Source organism: Capsella rubella, unplaced genomic scaffold (genome assembly GCF_000375325.1).
Source record: "Capsella rubella cultivar Monte Gargano unplaced genomic scaffold, Caprub1_0 scaffold_7, whole genome shotgun sequence".
NCBI lineage: Eukaryota > Viridiplantae > Streptophyta > Magnoliopsida > Brassicales > Brassicaceae > Capsella > Capsella rubella.
In genome coordinates, this window is record NW_006238917.1 from 14875345 (window position 1) to 14893416 (window position 18072).

At 29.9% G+C, this 18072-nt stretch overlaps 4 protein-coding genes across 5 annotated transcripts; 3 read left to right on the forward strand and 1 right to left on the reverse strand.

Moving 5' to 3' along the window:
- The first annotated feature begins 5617 nt into the window (after positions 1-5617).
- On the forward strand, positions 5618-7658 carry LOC17877953 (cysteine-rich repeat secretory protein 60). Its single transcript, XM_006284192.2, has 3 exons — positions 5618-6350; positions 7127-7246; positions 7514-7658. The coding sequence occupies exons 1-3, from the start codon at positions 5618-5620 to the stop codon at positions 7519-7521; spliced, it is 861 nt and encodes a 286-aa protein (XP_006284254.1). The 3' UTR covers positions 7522-7658.
- Positions 7659-9435: 1777 nt separating this feature from the next.
- Positions 9436-14598, forward strand: LOC17879280 (the record flags this gene model as incomplete). Its single annotated transcript, XM_023778556.1, has 2 exons — positions 9436-10079; positions 14469-14598. Coding segments are annotated over exons 1-2 (774 nt in total), but the record flags the coding sequence as incomplete, so codon positions are not given.
- LOC17879029 (15.7 kDa heat shock protein, peroxisomal) lies at positions 11910-12477 on the forward strand. The gene has a single exon (XM_006284666.2). It carries the CDS (start codon positions 11971-11973, stop codon positions 12379-12381), a length of 411 nt encoding a protein of 136 aa, XP_006284728.1. The 5' UTR covers positions 11910-11970; the 3' UTR covers positions 12382-12477.
- LOC17877574 (ADP-ribosylation factor-like protein 8c) lies at positions 12794-14439 on the reverse strand. 2 transcript variants are annotated; one of them, XM_023778793.1, is made up of 5 exons: positions 13899-13921; positions 13681-13762; positions 13427-13581; positions 13173-13334; positions 12794-13097 (listed from the first exon to the last, which is right to left on the reverse strand). In XM_023778793.1, the coding sequence occupies exons 2-5, from the start codon at positions 13741-13743 to the stop codon at positions 12980-12982; spliced, it is 498 nt and encodes a 165-aa protein (XP_023634561.1). In that variant the 5' UTR covers positions 13744-13762; positions 13899-13921; the 3' UTR covers positions 12794-12979. The 2 variants fall into 2 exon arrangements, with proteins under 2 accessions (XP_023634561.1, XP_006284596.1); XM_006284534.2 differs by lacking the exon at positions 13899-13921 and adding an exon at positions 14326-14439 and having other exon boundaries at positions 12801-13097.
- Positions 14599-18072: the final 3474 nt, after the last annotated feature.

Consider the following 18072-nt stretch of genomic DNA (forward strand, 5'->3'; position numbering starts at 1 on the left):
CTATACTAAAATGTATAATCAATAGAATAAACTTATTTAATAGCTACCAAACAATCAAAGTTGTCATCATAAATTTATAAAAAAAAATTATACATTTTCAGATACGAAGTATGACTAATTTGGTAACGACATTAAAATTATCTTTACATTTTGATTAGTGGGAAAACCTAATTGTACTTATTTATTTTAGTTTGCTAAACAAAAACTTTAAAATCCAAGTTGGAAGAGTTAGATTATTGAATTTATGAATGTTAAATTAAAAAGAACTGTAAGTATGTGTATCGTTTTGCAAATTAACAGTACTTGTTATAAAATTTTATCTGGATTAAATAAGAAATTACTATAACTATGTGTAATTTTAATAGAAATTGTATTGTTACTAAGCTCAGCTTTGTAAGAGATTTATATGTACAAAATGAATAATTTTGGTTAGTATATATTTGTGGAAGTATCGCAAATTTAATCATAAGTTACACTCAAATACAAAATAATAGTTTTTTTAATTTTTCAAAAATGGAAAAAGACAGAGAAAGTTAAAAAGAAATAATATTATTGATTATTGTAATTAAAAATGATAAAAAGATCAGAACGTGTAATTATGTACCTTTTCTTCTAACACTTTAAAATGCAATGTTATTATGTACTGATGTAAAACAAAAAATAGTATCATGTACGTTTTTACTTTTTATTTTTGTTAGTTTGTTCCTTTATTTTAATTAGATGTGACGACAAAAAAAAGAAAGGATTTTATTTGGTTAGAAAAAAAAATACATATGGTCAGGCAAAAAAATTATCGAATCCTTCCAACTTCCAAATTCAAAAAAGATTATCGATCCTTTTCATTAACCAAAAAAAAAAAGACTTATTCACTTTGGCGATGTCAAAGCTTCTACCACAATTGACTGATCCTTTTCCTTGTAAAATGTTTGGTTGGTACTTTCGTTATCAGACTATACATTTGATGCTAGGAAAGAGATATATAGTCAAGAAGCACATCGCAAAAATGGAGAGCGAGAGAAGTGAACATAGGTTTGAAGGAAACCTTTCCCGTATGTTGCCAAATTATTATATTGATTTGTATTCTTCTTTTGTTGTCTTTAGAGTTTCAGAATTTGGAGTGCTTTTGCTGTTGGTAAAAAAAATATATATATACAATTGGCAAGTAGCTTTGTGTTAGTCTGTATGCTTCGAGTATGTTGACTAATCCAAATCTAAAATGAAAACAAAAAATTACCTCTCTATATCTTAAGCAATAAAAATCCCTCAGCTGGGATGGCAAAAAGGAAGAAGACATAAAAAGAAGCAGACAAAGGTGAGTTTATGTAACATGGTATTGGCGTTTAGTTTTTCTTTTCATAGGTATTGGTAGGCAAATGAAATAGTCACTGGAATTGTAAATTTTGTTTATGTGTGCTTTAGAATATCGTGTCGAGCTTAGTGATTTTAGATTAGGTTAATGAGAGTATTTATAATATGGTTTTGAGTTAGTAGAGAAAATCTTGGAGAGAAATTTTAGTATATCTTGTAATTAACAGAATTTCGGTATTATTAAGAAAAATTTAGAATCCATCCATGGAATATGCTAATGATTTAAAGAAAGATAATATTTTTAGCATTTTATTTGAAATATTTAATTGTTTGTGATGTTTTTTTTTATTACCATAATAAGATTTCAAATATTTTGTTAGGATACTACGATTAAATATAAGCATTTAATATTTATTTTCATTTGGTAACAGAAGGATGTCGACATATTAGCATTTAATATTTATTTCCTTACTATTCTATCTAATCCAAATTCTACGAAGAATATATTTTAAATATTGGTAGTGTTTATTGGTATGCTAGGATTTAGGAACTTTTATGTCAAATTTCATCGTATAATCTATACTATTAAAAGGGGAGCATTTTTTAGAGGTCTATCCAAACAGATTAAATAGAAAAAATGAAATAAAAATGAAATAAAATTCAATTTCAGTTTTCAAATATCAAATAACAAGTATGATACATGAACATGAATTTGAATTATTAAATTCACTTTTAACTTTCCAATTTTATTTCAAATATCAAAACATGAAATAACTGGTATAGGTAACTTGATACATAAAAATATCCTCCAAACTATTCATGATATAATATGGGACAAAAATTTTAGCTAACGCGAATTCAAGAATAACATATGCGGACATACTATTTACTAATGTGGATTACAGGAAATCTGTTTTTTGCAGGTCAAATTATTTTAATCTATATTGAGTTAAAAATATTTTTAGTGTTGAGCATGCATAGGAACGTGTTTGACCCATTGACATATATATTTAGGCCTTCCGAGGACAAATGTTTTCATTTATTTTCATTGTTTAAATCATGTTTGTAGCTCATCGTTCACATTCAGTTTGGATCCGCTATCATGTCGATCTGACATTCACAAACTTCGTGAAAGCAAACCAATATTAGTTTATGTTATAAACGCTATAGAGAATAAATATATCTACAAATGAAACCCCACATTTACGTGGAAGTTTAAATCGTTAACTTATTTTCTTATATGTTCGAAAAAAATATACCATCTTAAATGAGTAAATTATTATTAAAATAGTTAGGAGATGGAAAAACATGAGTACATGACATATTAGGACGCACAGATCATGGTTTCTTTCCCAAAATATACAAACCACATTTTTTTTACTATTTGTTTTAGTGTACATCTGTCCAAAACAAAATTGTATCATTCTTTTTCGTTTAGAGTGATTTAAAAACAAATCAAGTATTGAACGGGTACGAGTTTAGACTATATATGTTAATACGATTCCTAAAAGCTACGTTTACAAACATACACTGTAGATACGCAATATATTTCAAAATTTAATAATAAATTTCATTTTGAAAATCAATCCCGCACGTGCGGGTCCGAATCTAGTGTTTATTATGTTTACATACATAACAATGGGCCGATTCGGAAAGTATTGATGGGCTTGACGGAAAAAACATTTATATCTGTTAAGCCTTTCGTATTTGACGTTTTAGTTTTGGTTGCAGGATCCAATAGTTGTAATCGGGTTATATTAATTGATTTTAAACCGACCTGATATATGAAATAACAAATTTAACCTTAATGATTAAAGGGTAGCTGCTTATTGTAAGGGTGTGATGTGTAAAATCGGATGCCCCTGTTTGTGGCCAAAAAAATGGCTGCAAAAATAATAAGATAGATGGGGAATTAAAATCTCAAATAAATAGGAGGGATAAAGATATTAGAAATATATATAAATATTTACCCACAATAAACCTATGAACCTCACTAACAACCTCCCTTTGTAGGTGCCCCCATATAATGGATATCCACATACACATAATATTATTCATAACAATAGATAGTTTTTTGGTTCGTTTTGGTTCGTTTTTAGGTAAGTGTAAAAAATGAAGTAGACAAAATGTTTTTATCTATAAATCAAAAGCAAAATGAAGTTTTTAAACTTTGGTTTGGCCATTTTGCTGCGAATAACCTTTGAGGCTTTTACTTATGAACGGTTCTTCTCACCAAACCAAGTTTGCAGATGGCATAAACGTACGGGTTGGTGCATATCCAAAACTGAGCCAAAGTCAGACATTTACCACTAAAATGATCCATCGTCCATCATCCATCAATCCTGACACTAATGGTCGGACTTTCTAAATTCGATTTTACTGATACAAGATGCGCAAAGCATTGTCTCAAAGAGTGTATTTCCTTACCTTCTCAAAACAGTTGTCCTCTAAACTTCACCTAAGTTATTCACAAGCTATAAAAAGTGTGTACACCTAAAAAAAACAAAAAGAGATGAAAACGAGACACATCAAGTACGTACTGTCACCAGCTAAACTATCTCACATTCATGAGTCTTTAAACAAAAAAAAAAGCAAAAATAAACCTCTCACTTATTAGTCACTTTGAGTCTTATCTCCACTATGACCTTTAGCACATAAGGTGTCCCTTTGGTTGGTTAATTAATTCTTGATCATGTAAAAATCATTAAAACTCCAAGCCAATACTAGTAACAAAATCGTGATTTTGAATGATACAGTAGAGATAATCAAAATCACATATCTTTAATTTACAACTATATATCTCAATACATGCGATGTTAACTATAGTACCAAAAATTTCATATCTTTTTGAAATAAAGAAAATGTTAAATAAGATTAAAAGACGTGGTACGTACTAAGAGTTCCTTCGAGAGCAAGCAATGAATATCCTAAAAAGAAGAAATGGAAAAACTCGATGAGTGCGATGGGTACAGTTGGAGAAATATGTGTCTTCGTTCGAAAAAGCTTTCTTCTTTACAAAATAAATATGAAATTTAACAGAAAAAAATATATGAACCTTAAAGCTCTCACGGATCATTCACCTACCACCATCCCCTTTGAAGAATTATTTGCAACAAAAAAAATAAAGAATATTCAGCTTTACAATTTGACATTCTTTAGCTATGAAAGGAAAAAAAAAAGTTTCTTTTTCAATTTTGCATTCTCTTGTTATGAAAGAAAAACTATATATATAGCGGATTCTTACGGAAAATGCCATTTTAATGCATATTTTACGAAAGTCCATTTTTTGAACTTTTAAAAATGTCCATTTTTCGATTTCTTTTTAATTTGCTAAAAACGTACTTTATAGTAAATACTAAACCCTAAAGAAAAATAAAACCGACTAAACCCAAACATAACGAGTAAAACGCATGTTTAATAGCATTTTTTAACCTGAAAATGGCAAATTCATAAAGATTTACCAAAAATGGCCAATCCACAAATAGCATCAAATAAAATGGCAAATCTATAATTGATTCTTTAAATTTTTGAGGGCATGTTTAATCACATTTATAAAATTTTAGCAAGAATGACAAATCCACAATTGCTATTATAAAAAATGGCAAATCTATGATTGATTCGATATATATAGTTTTATTAAAAATGTAACGATTTCTTTTGATACATTGTAGTTTACTTTTTGAAACCATAGTAATATATAACGTACTAAATTGCATATCATGATGCTAATTTACTCCTATACGACTTAAAATAAACTATTTTCTACCCATCCTTATACTGTTATTTTAGATTTAAAGAAATTTAAAACCTTTGTTGCATGGCTGCCTACTTTATGAAAAGCTTAGAACTTCTTTAGTCAAGCCATCCACATGTTACTGAAAATATAATTAAATTTTAAAATGAAACTATATATACCTTTATTACGCATCTCACTAATTAGCTTACTTAGGGATCAAATCCTTAATAATTTGATAAGCTCGACTATTACAGATTATTTATGAAATAATTAACAAAAGAAAAACTAAAGCAAATAGTTAATAAAAACAATTTTGATCAATGAAAATGAAGACTGATTTATTGATTCATATTTCATAAGTTTTATTGAAATGAATACTATTAAAATAGTTTCATCCTTAGTTTAATTATGTGATTACCTAGTTACCATTATACGGTACTTAATATATTATATGAGTGGTTTCATCATTCCACATTGCCTTTAAGTAAACCTTAATCAGTAGTTAACATATGTATATAAATAGGTATTCATTTTTTATTGCCAATGTCTTTCTCTCTTTTCCCATCAACGCCAATGGCAAGAAACATTATCAAAACTCTCTCCTTCTTCTTCACTCTCCTGGCCGCAACGGCTCCTTCACTCTCCTCTGCAACCTCCGCCACAGACGCATTCGTCTACGGTGGCTGCTCCCAGCAAAAGTTCTCTCCGTCCTCTGCTTATGAGTCAAACCTCAACTCTCTTCTCACTTCTTTAGTCAACTCAGCCACATACTCATCTTACAACAACTTCACCATCTTAGGCTCTTCCTCCTCGGACACAGCTCGTGGCCTCTTTCAATGCCGTGGTGACCTCTCCATGCCCGACTGCGCCACGTGTGTAGCACGTGCCGTCTCTCAAGTTGGTCCTCTTTGTCCTCTCACATGCGGTGGTGCCCTCCAGCTCGCAGGCTGCTACGTCAAGTACGATAACATCAGCTTCCTCGGACAAGAAGACAAGACCGTTGTCCTAAAGAAGTGTGGACCTTCTGAGGGTTACAACACCGACGGGATCAGCCGGAGAGACGCCGTTCTCACTGAGCTAGTTAACGGAGGAGGGTATTTTCGAGCCGGAGGGTCCGGTGATGTTCAAGGTATGGGACAGTGTGTAGGAGATCTAACGGTGTCGGAGTGCCAAGACTGTTTAGGAACGGCCATCGGAAAGCTAAAGAGTGATTGTGGCACGGCCGTCTTTGGAGACATGTTCTTGGCTAAGTGTTACGCAAGATATTCAACTGATGGTGCACAACACTATGCCAAGTCTCATAATTGTAAGTTTTCTTTACTTACTATTCTTAGTAAGGAAACTCTCCAAATATATAAATTAGATTTTTAAAACACCAAAAGTTTAATTTATATTTTTTTCTTTGGTATTTTTAGTTTTTTTTTGTAATATTTTTTTTTCTAATAGTATATATCTTAGTTCTGTTGCAAATTTTATATATTAATTTGAGAGAAAATGACAAAAGAGGAACCCAAATTATATATTTCATAAGTTTGGAGTATTTTAAAAAACTTATGTATATTCTCTCTAAATTAAACATAAGTTATTTTTTGCTTTAGAATTTTTGTTGAATATTAAAATGGAAACTTAATTACTGAAAATAATTATATCTTTTGAACCATTATTTTCTTTATTAATAAAGACTTGCACTGATTTTATAAAATGAAGCAAGAGTCTAATGTTTTTGCATTTTGATATTTTTATTTTTTTGTAATATTGTTATTTACTAATATTATATTTCTTAGTTCTGTTGAAACTTTTATATATCAATTTGAGAGAAAATGACAAAAGAGGAACCCAAATTATATATTTCATAAGTTTGGATTATTTTCTAAATTTTGTACTTTCTCTCTAAATTAAATAGTATAAGTTATATTTTGCTTTAGAATTTTTCTTGGATAGTAAAATGGAAACTTACTGAAAATTATATGTTCTGAAGATTATTATTCCTTTTTTAAATAAAGTTTTGCATTAATATTTAAATGAAGCAAAGAGTCTAATGTTTTTGCATTTTGATAAATTGTTGTTGTTGAATAAAATTAGATAAAGCAAACTACGGAGGTGAAAGAACGTTTGCGATCATCATAGGACTACTAGCTGCAGTTGTTCTTCTTATCATCTTCCTTCTCTTCCTTAGAGGTGTTTGCAGTCGCGGCGGTGGAGGTAACTTTTTATTTTTGTTTTCTTACATAAATGTTTTAGTTTTATCTAAATTATTTCACAAAAAAATATGGAAAACACACATAAAAACATATTCAAGTAATTTATACATGCATGGGTTTTACGATAAAGGTACGTCATGTAGTAATATGTAATATATGCTTGCACGTGCATGTGCATCAAAGAATTAGTATGATAACCTTTAATTATTAGGATATTCAAAGTTAAATTTTAATTAATATGTGTATATGTATTTTAAAAAAATTTCAGGTAAATAAAATGTCAAAGTTGTGAGGATTCGCAAGAGCGTAGATCTCAAAGAAGCAAAAAAAAGTATTCAGATGAGATGTATATTGCTTTGGATTCTGTCAAAACTTTATTTCTTTTTCTACTTTTTTCAGCATTATTTTTGTTTCGATTGTTTGTTAACATAATATTTGTGATAATAATGATTTCAAATGGAAAAAAAAAAAGAAGATAAGAAAAGGGAGTCTTAAGAAATGAATTATATAGGTTAAGCTTTATGCATATTCAGAAACAAAGATTACTTAAAGCAAACAAAAGTAAAAGTTGCATATGCAAAAGAGAGAAGAGGTCTAAAAGCAAAAGGTTTATGTCGATCTTTATTTTGTCAAATGGCATATATTCTCTTCTAAAGATATCAAAATTTTCTAATATTCTTCTCAAGTGTTATGTGACCTTCTCATCACCTTCACTTTAAAGCTAAAGCAATGCATACGTTTTCTTACGTTCAAACCATTTCAAATTTGCTTAATGATCTAGACAGGCCATGAGAACATGACTAATTAATAACCATAAGTTATTAAAAAATAGATTGTTTTATATTATTGTATGTGTGTAAGCTAATTAGTGTGATGTATGTGTGTAGCAAAATAGATTGTTTAAAAAAATTAGTCATTTTATATTATATGGAGAAATTATACCAAATATATTTAAAAATGGTATGTGTGACCAACTCTAATAAAATTCTTTTAAAACGTACATGATTCTAAGAAAAAGTCAACATAATATATATTAAGTTTAATTAGGGTATACATTATACTGTATAATTAAATAGAGGGTATTTCTCTATTAAGTATCAAAAGCCAAAAACATAGACAAATATCAAAACCAAAAACAAAGTCATAAAACTAATAATATTCTTCTCTTTTTCCCTCTTCTAGTTCTTCTAATATATAATAATCAGTATCTAAACAACAATAACACAATGGAGTTTGGTCAAAAATTCATAATCACATCTTTATTCATAAGTAACAATCTCAATTCATTTTTTTACCTTCATATCATCAGTATCACTTAGTCTTATATTTATGAGTTACTTGTTACTGATGTAGTATCCTCAACTCCATCATCAAAGTTTTTTTTTCAATATAGCCTATAATTTGAACATATAAATACAAAAAATAAAAATTAATTGTAAATAATATGGATTATTTTAAACATTCTAACTCATCAAAACCCACGTAAGCCGTTTCGAGTTTATACTTAATGTCCGACTTCCAACACCAAACGATGACTATGTTTCCACGGTGGTGATTGGAACATTGAAGCACATCAAAATCTGCATAAGGTAAGTCACAATAGTATAAATTCATTACCTTTTCAGCAACTCAAAATTTCCATGTCTATAAATTTTTTTTATGATCAAAATGGACATAGTATTTTGTGGTAAAGCCAATATTTTCTCAGTCTTTTACAAGAATTCTTATTATTTGTATACAAGTTTTGTACAATTTTTCTCACACTTCGATCCTTTGGTGTTTACTTTTTGTTTTTGTTTAACGCTTGCTGTAAAAAAAAAAAAGGCTAATTAAAGAGAGGTTCAATTATTAACTCTCGTAAATACACTATCATTTTTCTTCAAAAGGTTGTTAATTATTTTCCTGTCTATTAAATTCTGGTCTACTTAAACCATAATAACGTACCAAACATATTTTTTGGAATTTGATAGAGAAAAAAAAAATAAAGGGAAATATCCGATTTTCTAATAAAGTAAAAATATGATATACAAAAGATATTGGTGATAAAATATCTTACTATCCTGTAAACATTACCTAAACCAAATCCTGAAGGCATAATATTTTTCTCTCTTCTCTTAAGAAGAAGTCTTCATCACCGGCCGATCTCTCTTCTTCAACCCACTCCGAAAACTAGGGTTTGATTTTTGCGCAATGGAAAGACAAACTCTAACAATAGAAATCAATTCGTGGGTTTCGAATCTACCAATAAATAAAGAGTCTAAGAACGTAGTCAAAATCTATCCACACGAAAAGCTCGAAGAGACAATAATTGAAGACGAAAGTGGAATTGTAACACTTTTAGATTCTCCTAAAACTCTACATGAACCAAATTCTCATATCCGCTTGTTTCCACGTAGCTTCACGCCAAGCCATCTCTCTCAACTCTTACGTGTTAAACAAGTTACTTGGTGCAGTTATGTAGATCAACATGAACAAGTTCCTTGGTGTAGTTATATAAGTGAACTTATCGCCTTTAGAGTTAATCAATCGTTTGATAATGATGTTTCTCTTAGAGAACCTGTTTTCGTTACCGTCAATGTGAAATTTGTCCTTGAGATCAGGTATATGATTTTGTCGCCTGTTGTTTCTGTTCCAAGAGGTGCTTCGGCTGAAGTATTACAGAGGTTGTCGGAAGAACAGAGAGTGGAACCAACGTGTTCGATTTGTATTGAGAATTTGTCCGGTTGCATCATCCGGATGCCTCGATGTTTGCATATGTTTCATCAAGAATGTCTTTTCGAGTGGCTTGGTCGTCAAAACTCTTGTCCCTTGTGTCGGAGGGTTCCTTACGAGGAGGAGGAGACTCAAACTTTGGCTTAGGCTAAAAGTTAGGGCTAGGGTTAAGAAGATTTTGGAAATCCGTTTGATTTTCTTGAGAGGTATTCATTCTTACATATTCTGCTCTGTCTTTAGTTTTCCTGTATCGACTATGTTTTGATATATCATATGATTTTCTTATTAGATATTGAAATCGTTTTGGTACTTGCAATTATTCATTTGCGCCTTAAAATTTTGTTGTGTATAGGTCAAAGAGGCAACTTGAGAAAATTTGTAATCACTAATTACGAACCTCTTTCCAAAGAGCTTATTAGGGTTTGTTCCATCTCTGCGTCCCTAGCTAGTCCTCTCCGTAAAAACAACACATAGCATTGTCAAAAACTCAGTTATGTAAAACATCCGTAACACAAAATGGTTGATTGACCAAATCATCTATAACTATAAACAAGTCTAAGCTGATAGGAATAATTATCATATGGATTATTTTTGAAATTTATATTAACTTTTCTACTACACTTGATAACATCAAATTCAAGATTTATAACTATAGTGTGTATAAAGTTACGTATTAAGCTAGGATTTATCTCGTGGGACACCACGGGCTCATAATTTAATATATTTTTTTAATTGATCATTTTTCGTAGTTGGTTTATATAGTCTAGTTTTATACGTGTTTATTTTATTTAAATTTATATAATTTTATAAATTTGTATTATAAGTAGTTTCATAGATATATGTGGCAACCTGCTGTATACCGCGAGTCAATTTTGTTGTAAATAAAAAGTTATATTTTAACTTAACCCGTAAAAGATTTTATATATAGACAACCAGTAAAAAAACATAATCATATTTATGTAAACTCAAACATGTTTAATCATATTTATGTACAATATTATTATATTTTAAATATTTTAGAGTTAAAATATTAATAATACTTTAAATTTTTGTAGAGTTTAAATTATTTAATATTATATAAAACTTAAATTAAATATTCTAATTTGCAGCTTTTAAATGAAAATTTGTAATATTATGAAACTTGTTAAGAGTTTTATTTTTCTTAAATAAAGAACCGGATTAAACTGAATAAAACTTTTAATTTGTATATTTGAGAAATCAAAGTTCGTGCTCATTTGTAGTAGTGAACATATTATTCCTATTTATAATGATTTTAAACTATTATCAAAAAATTTCTACCTTATGTAGACATTGTACATATATTTTTTTCTTTATCGATTTAGTTATATACGTCCGTTATCAAAAAATTTAATTGCAAAATGTGTGGAAATTTTTTATTTTTATTATAAATATATTTTATGTAATAATATAAATTAAAAACAAATAAGATTATAGAAATATATTGGAGAGAGATTCGATTTATTAGAGATAGATTTTAGGAATTTTTTTTGATGTAATAAATGTTTGTTTCCAATTTTGCGATTTGCTTGTGATTTTAATTATAAAATTTACTTTTAAGTATTGTTATTTATTCAAATGACAAGAATTTAATTATGCAAATATTACAAAATAAAAAATTATTATCCAAAATAGATTTTAGTACCAAATGTATTTAAAATGTTAAAGATAGATTGGCTGAAAGTAAAGTAAAAGCCCAATTAACTTGTGTAAAGAAAAGGCCCAAATACTTATTAAATCATAAAATCTCATCCAACGGTTATAATCACTCTAGATCCACAATAGTAATATACACCGCACCGTACTTGATTATTACCTCTTTATCTTCTCCAATGTTCCAGAGTCGTAAAAAAAAAATGACGGAACAAGATAAAACGAAGAACAGTCTAGACTTGTGTTGTGGATAGGTTGAAGAATATATATATATATATATAGAGAGATATGTGAACACATCACTAGTAACAAGCTAAGCTAAAGGAGATAGGTAGAAGAAACATGGCAGATGGAACATTCTGGTATCCATTTCGAAGATTCCAAGAATGGTCAAGATCAACGGCTCTGATTGATTGGATGGAATCTTCGAATTCTCATATCTTCAAGATCAACGTTCCAGGTTACAGTAAAGATGACATCAAAGTGCAGATTGAAGAAGGTAACGTTTTGAGTATCAGAGGAGAAGGACTGATGAAGCAGAAGAAAGAAGAGGATTTGGTTTGGCACGTGGCGGAGAGAGAAGCTTTTTCCGGTAAAGGTGAGTTTCTCCGGCGAGTTGAGTTGCCGGAGAATGTGAAAGTTGATCAAGTTAAAGCTTACGTGGAGAACGGTGTTCTTACGGTGGTTGTTCCTAAGGACACGTCGTCGAAATTGGCTAAAGTTAGGAATGTTCATGTTACTAGTAAGCTTTGATGTCTTAACCGGTTTAAACCGGTTTTTTGGTTTTCTTAAAATTGGACTTTGTTGTGGAATTCATAAATTCAATAAAGCATGTAATATTTTGGAATATTTTGAAGAATTGGTTAGACAAGAAGATTATATTAATAAGATGAGCAAAGAAGATTTTATAGAACCACAAAGCTCTGTTTCGAACCGGCTTAAACCGGTTTCTGATTTTGATTTAGTTTGTATTTATATTGCTTAAACCGGCTTTATACCAAAATGAAACACCTCAAACACGATGCTGATGGATTTTACTATTTACATCACCAGGAAGCTATGAATTTAACCGGATTAAACCGGGTTCTGATTTACAAGAACCGAATACTATTTAATCACCAGGAAGCTATGAATTTAACCGGATTAAACCGGGTTCTGATTTACATGAACTGAACTAAATTGGACTGCATTAACCAAAAGTATTTGAACATTGAAGAATTGTAAAACAAGAGAAGAAACCAAAAGCTGATGATTTACATCTGATTGATTCTCAACAAATAAAACAACATCAAGAAACCAAAACAAGCTTTTTTTGTTTTCCTCTGGATCGATGAGCTTGGTTGTGTCTGTTTTACTTAGCGGTTCTCGAGTGCTTGATGAGCCAATCTATGACAGCATCTATGTTTATCGAGTCCTTACACGAGATCATGTAACAGCAAACCTCTCTGTCTGCTATGGATTCAAGCCCTCTGCATCAAAACAACCCATGTCATATATATACTTGAATTCAGATCAGGTTCAATGGACTTGAAGAAGAAACTTACAGTTGATCAACCAAAGCTTGCTTAGAGAGAGCTTCAGACTTGTCGATTTTGTTGCCAAGAATCAGAAGAGGAATGCCATTTAAAGACGGTTTTGTTAACAGATCATTCAACTCGCTTCTTGATATCGGTACACTATCTCGATCTGCAGCATCAATCACATACCTGCAATGTTATTATGAATACCAATCAAAACTTTTACCAAGTAGTAACATCGGATCTTCAAAGAATATCGAAAAGGTTTCAAAAGGGTATACACAATGGCGGAAACTCCACGACAGTAACGCTCCCACATGGTACGAAACCTTCTTTGCCCTCCAAGATCCCAAATCTTTATCGTAACATTCCCTTTTGTAACTTTCCTCATGTTAAATCCTACAGTTGGTATCATATCTTCACTGTAACCTCCAGTCTTAACAAATCCAAAGAAAACAAGAAGCGAAACACACATAAGATTAGATTCATTCGATAGTACTATTTATCCACTAAAACCTCTAAGAGTTTTACTCACAGCAATGGCATTGACAAGAGAAGTCTTCCCAGCATTCTGAAGCCCAACAAGTGAGAGCTCCATCTCTTGTTTGAAGAACAAGCTGACCAAGCAATATAAAGTACAAACACTGAATCAAAATCTAATGTCTGAAGTTGTTCACACTCTAAATTCCACAACTGAATAAAGAAAAAGGTAATTGCAGTGAACAGTATGATTCTGCTATATACTATACGAACCTGATACAAGTATACACGTAATCTATTGCTTTTATTAATTTGACCTACCAAGTCCTGAACTTTCACATAAATGAGCATTGTAAGGCATAGTAACACCACATAACGCATCAGTACTAAAAATGAATCATAGAGTTCTCAATCAACTAAAGATCAATACTAAAAGAACATAGAAATAAAGGCTGATTTCTAATGAACCAATTTATATAATGTAACAGTAGAGGACACAGCCCAAGAACTCAAAAGGGTCTCAAGATTACGGAACACAAGTGATACAAAGTTTCTGGCTTTTTACTAAACCCAGAACCATACTTGCAAAATACTTCAATGGAACAACAAAGAGACCAACTTAATCAGCAAAAGAGATGATTTTGATGCAAACCCACAAATAAGGACTCAAAAGAGAGCAAATAAAAAGAAGAAACTGTACCTCCTGAGCCAGTTAAGAAGTGAATCCCAAAGACCCATCTCCAAAGATTGAACCTTTAGACGATTCAACACTCGAAAAATTCCGAATTTGATTGAATCAGAATCGAAATGGTTATATTTGCTTAATGGTGGATGTTGAGAGATAGAGGAAGAAGAAGAAGAAGAATCTGGACCTTGCTTACTTAAAGGTAATAGAATTTGTCAGTTTGTGAAAACGGTGTCTCTTCGCTCTTCTGTCACGCTATTGTTGCCTTTCAGATTTTTTTTTTTTCCTTTCACACAAAAATTATATTAACAGATACAATTTTATTTGGTCTTTCACAAGGAAAATAAAATGTTGAATTTTGAATATCAACATTGATAAAGAGAAAAAAAAAACACTTGGCGATCCAAAGTCTTATAAAACAGCACTTTTCAGTTAAAACTTGAAATGAAACGACATAGTTTTGTACTTTTCTTCTTACTTGTTCTTTACTCGGGCCTTTCTCAATTTGTAGGCCTCTTTGTCCTCTTGGTCCATGAGGCTTTAGGTAAAGAATCCATTAATCGTTTGTTCTGTTTAAATGAGGTTAAATTGCTGCTATAACTTAAAACTTAACTTGTCATGGACTTTAGGGATACAGTGATAACTGTTATAAATTAATAGATTTATCTGATCTCAAGTTTAGCTTGTGTAATTAGGATCAGATCCGCACTACAGGCTGTAGTCTACAGCGCGAACAAATATTTACATACATATGATTCTTGACGGATTAGAATATATTACGTTTTTATTTCATTGCAGTGCAGTCGATTATGGTGAATCATATATTTATATAATGAGTTTTAGATAAGATAGTAGAAAGAAAATAACGAGTAAATGATAATATAATGATTTTTGATATAATAAAGAAAAATAAAACAATGAAAATTTTAATAGCGCGAAGAAATATTTATTGATAAGTTATTCAATTTGACCATTTTTGTAATAGAAGTCAGAATATACGTAAATTACATATTTAGAATATATACTTAGTTTTTTGTATCAATCGAGTAATGTACGTCCATTTTCATAAATTCAAATTTCAACATACGCGAATTAAAAAATTATTTTTATTATTCATATTTTTATGTAATAAAATAAATTAATCAATAAATAAGATCATATAAAGATATGAAACCATTTAATTATAAAGTTTTGATATAAATATAACATGTATATTTTTTATATACCAAATTGGTAGAGAAAATTTAGGAAACTAATTGATTGTTTCGATTTCTTAGGTACATTTTGATTTTCCATATTTAGTTTTTTTTGCAAATTTGTAGGATTAAATTTTTCATAACTTTTTAAATAAGCATAACTTCAAGGGTAGAACATCAAATGTACTTCAAAATTAATAATATAGATACTGTACACAATTCAATAATGTAATAGCTAATAATATTTTTAAGACCATAGTCCCATCAATATTATAAAATTATTATTATATGATATTATCAATATATATTTGTATACACATTGGATTTTGTTAGAGTTCTCATTTCTAATATTTTTATTAAAAAAATATATTTTAGTATTCTCTTTGAAAACATGATAATTGTTATTTCCTTGTAATTGGCTCTACAAATATTAGTTATAACGATCAAATCTTATTAAAAAAAAAAATTTGTTGAAAAACTTACCAAATTAGGAAAATTTCTCTAGAAATTAGTAACTATGAAGTTATCAATAAACTAAAATCTTTATAAATTAATAGATTTTAACGGTCTCAACATTATTAATTTATAGAGATTTATATATTGTACTAAGTTTGTTTTTACTTTAGCCAGTGATACATTTTTCATATCAAATCGTTTGTGTAGACCGTGTGATTGGGTTTTGTGATATAGCTGCGATGCAGAAGCATGTTTGGACTGCCCGTGAAGCTACTAACAAAACATTATCACTAAATGAATTTGTTTCAGACCTAGAACATATGCTTGTCATACCTTCTTTACTTGCACTTTTGTATGCTAATTTTGCCTTTTCTAATCAGACTAATGAGGATTCCCTTGACTGCTTAATTAGGCGTATTACCAAACTTTGAAATCGGTCAATAACAAGATGCACATGAGTACTTGATTAAATTACTAGAACGTATTCACAAATGTTATTATGGGGAAAACTTGGAATACCAAACTTTTGGTGGTATCCCCATATCTGAATGAACATAGTCTCCTCACTAACATGAGAAACCTACAACAACAATGTAAAGAGGGACTTACCACTAGGTACAAAAACAACAAGATTTTCATGTGTCTTACTTTTTGTTATGTCACATATGCATATTTTTGATGAATAGTAAACCACGTATGCAAAATTTGGAGCTGACGATTCTTTTGGGTGCATTTGTATATTTGTTAAGAGAACTAGGATTTATCTCGTGGTACACTACGGGTCTATAATTTAATATATTTGTTTGGTTGGTCATTTTTGTAGTTGGTTTATATAGTCTAGTTTTTATCCGTCTTTATTCCAGTTTAATTTTATATAATTTTATGAATTTTTATTATAAGTAGATTCATAGATTTATGTGGTCAATCCACAGACCGCAAGATGATTTTTTTGTCAATAAAAAATTATATTTTAAGTTAACCCGCAAAAAAATTATTAAATATAGACAACGTGTAAGAAAAGTATAATCATATTTATGGAAACTCAAACCCGTTCAATCATATTTATGTACCATATTATTATATTTTAATTTTTTAGAGTTAAATATTAGGGCTTGTTAAAAATAGGTGCTGTAATAATCGAAAAACAAAAAAAAAGAGGATCAATAACTGAAAAATTAGTTTTCCCTACTCTCCCATAACCAAGTTACACAACTAACCCTAAGCTGAGTAAACAATAAATATATAGGCTCTGAAGTATGTTATAAAAAGGTGTAGTGTCAGGTTAGATTTTATAAATAACCTTCTGACTTGTTCTGACAATACTCATAGCATTCGATAGAGTCATGTGTGTTAAATAAACTTATTTTTAGCATTCGATAATTTATTTTAATTTAAACATGTTAAATAAACTGTTATCGCGATAAATTACATATTATCTGTTAAATTAATGCTAACACTATTCATACTAATGATATATTATGTGCTAAGATATTTAAATATTTGAATAATATTTGTATGCACATGGTAAAATAGTTATTATACGGATAATATTTATATTAAGATGTTAAGTTAGTATGCTAAGTTATTCAATATTCGATAAATCATAATTTTAGCATGTTAATTTATTCAATATCTGATAAATTGAAATTTAGCATGCTAAACTATTCAATATTCGATAAATTAACGATTTTCTCCTATCCACAGGTCTCTGAGTGAAGTAGCCAAACTTTTGTTTATGATCATCGGATGATTCTTCCTCTTGGATAATATATTAAAAATCTGTATAATATCGTATGCACATGGTAAGATAGTTGTTATACAAATAAGTTTTATATTAACAAGATAAGTTCATATGCTAACTTATTGAATATTCGATAAATTCGTCTTGCTCCATAATCTCCAGCAGATCTTGTCATAGTCTTCAAGCAGCTACAAAACCGCAACGGAGAAAGACTAAGACATCGTGAGACTTTCGGCCTCCATGACCCTCAATCAACACCTTTCCACACCCAACACCACCGGAAAAGAGATCGGAGCTACACCAAACCTCCATCGAGATACTTGATTTCATCTATTAAGATTATACACGAGGAAGAAACTATAGCTCCAT

Excerpts from the sequence above, each read along its gene's own strand:
- LOC17879029 (XM_006284666.2), top strand. The coding sequence starts at position 11,971 with ATGGCAGATGGAACATTCTGGTATCCATTTCGAAGATTCCAAGAATGG.
- LOC17877953 (XM_006284192.2), top strand. The coding sequence starts at position 5,618 with ATGGCAAGAAACATTATCAAAACTCTCTCCTTCTTCTTCACTCTCCTG. Across the intron at positions 6,351-7,126 it reads CTATGCCAAGTCTCATAATT|ATAAAGCAAACTACGGAGGT; the intron begins GTAAGTTTTCTT and ends GAATAAAATTAG.
- LOC17877574 (XM_006284534.2), bottom strand. The coding sequence starts at position 14,363 with ATGGGTCTTTGGGATTCACTTCTTAACTGGCTCAGGAG. Across the intron at positions 13,763-14,325 it reads CTTCTTAACTGGCTCAGGAG|CTTGTTCTTCAAACAAGAGA; the intron begins GTACAGTTTCTT and ends TTGCTTGGTCAG. Across the intron at positions 13,098-13,172 it reads CAAGCTTTGGTTGATCAACT|AGGGCTTGAATCCATAGCAG; the intron begins GTAAGTTTCTTC and ends GTTTTGATGCAG.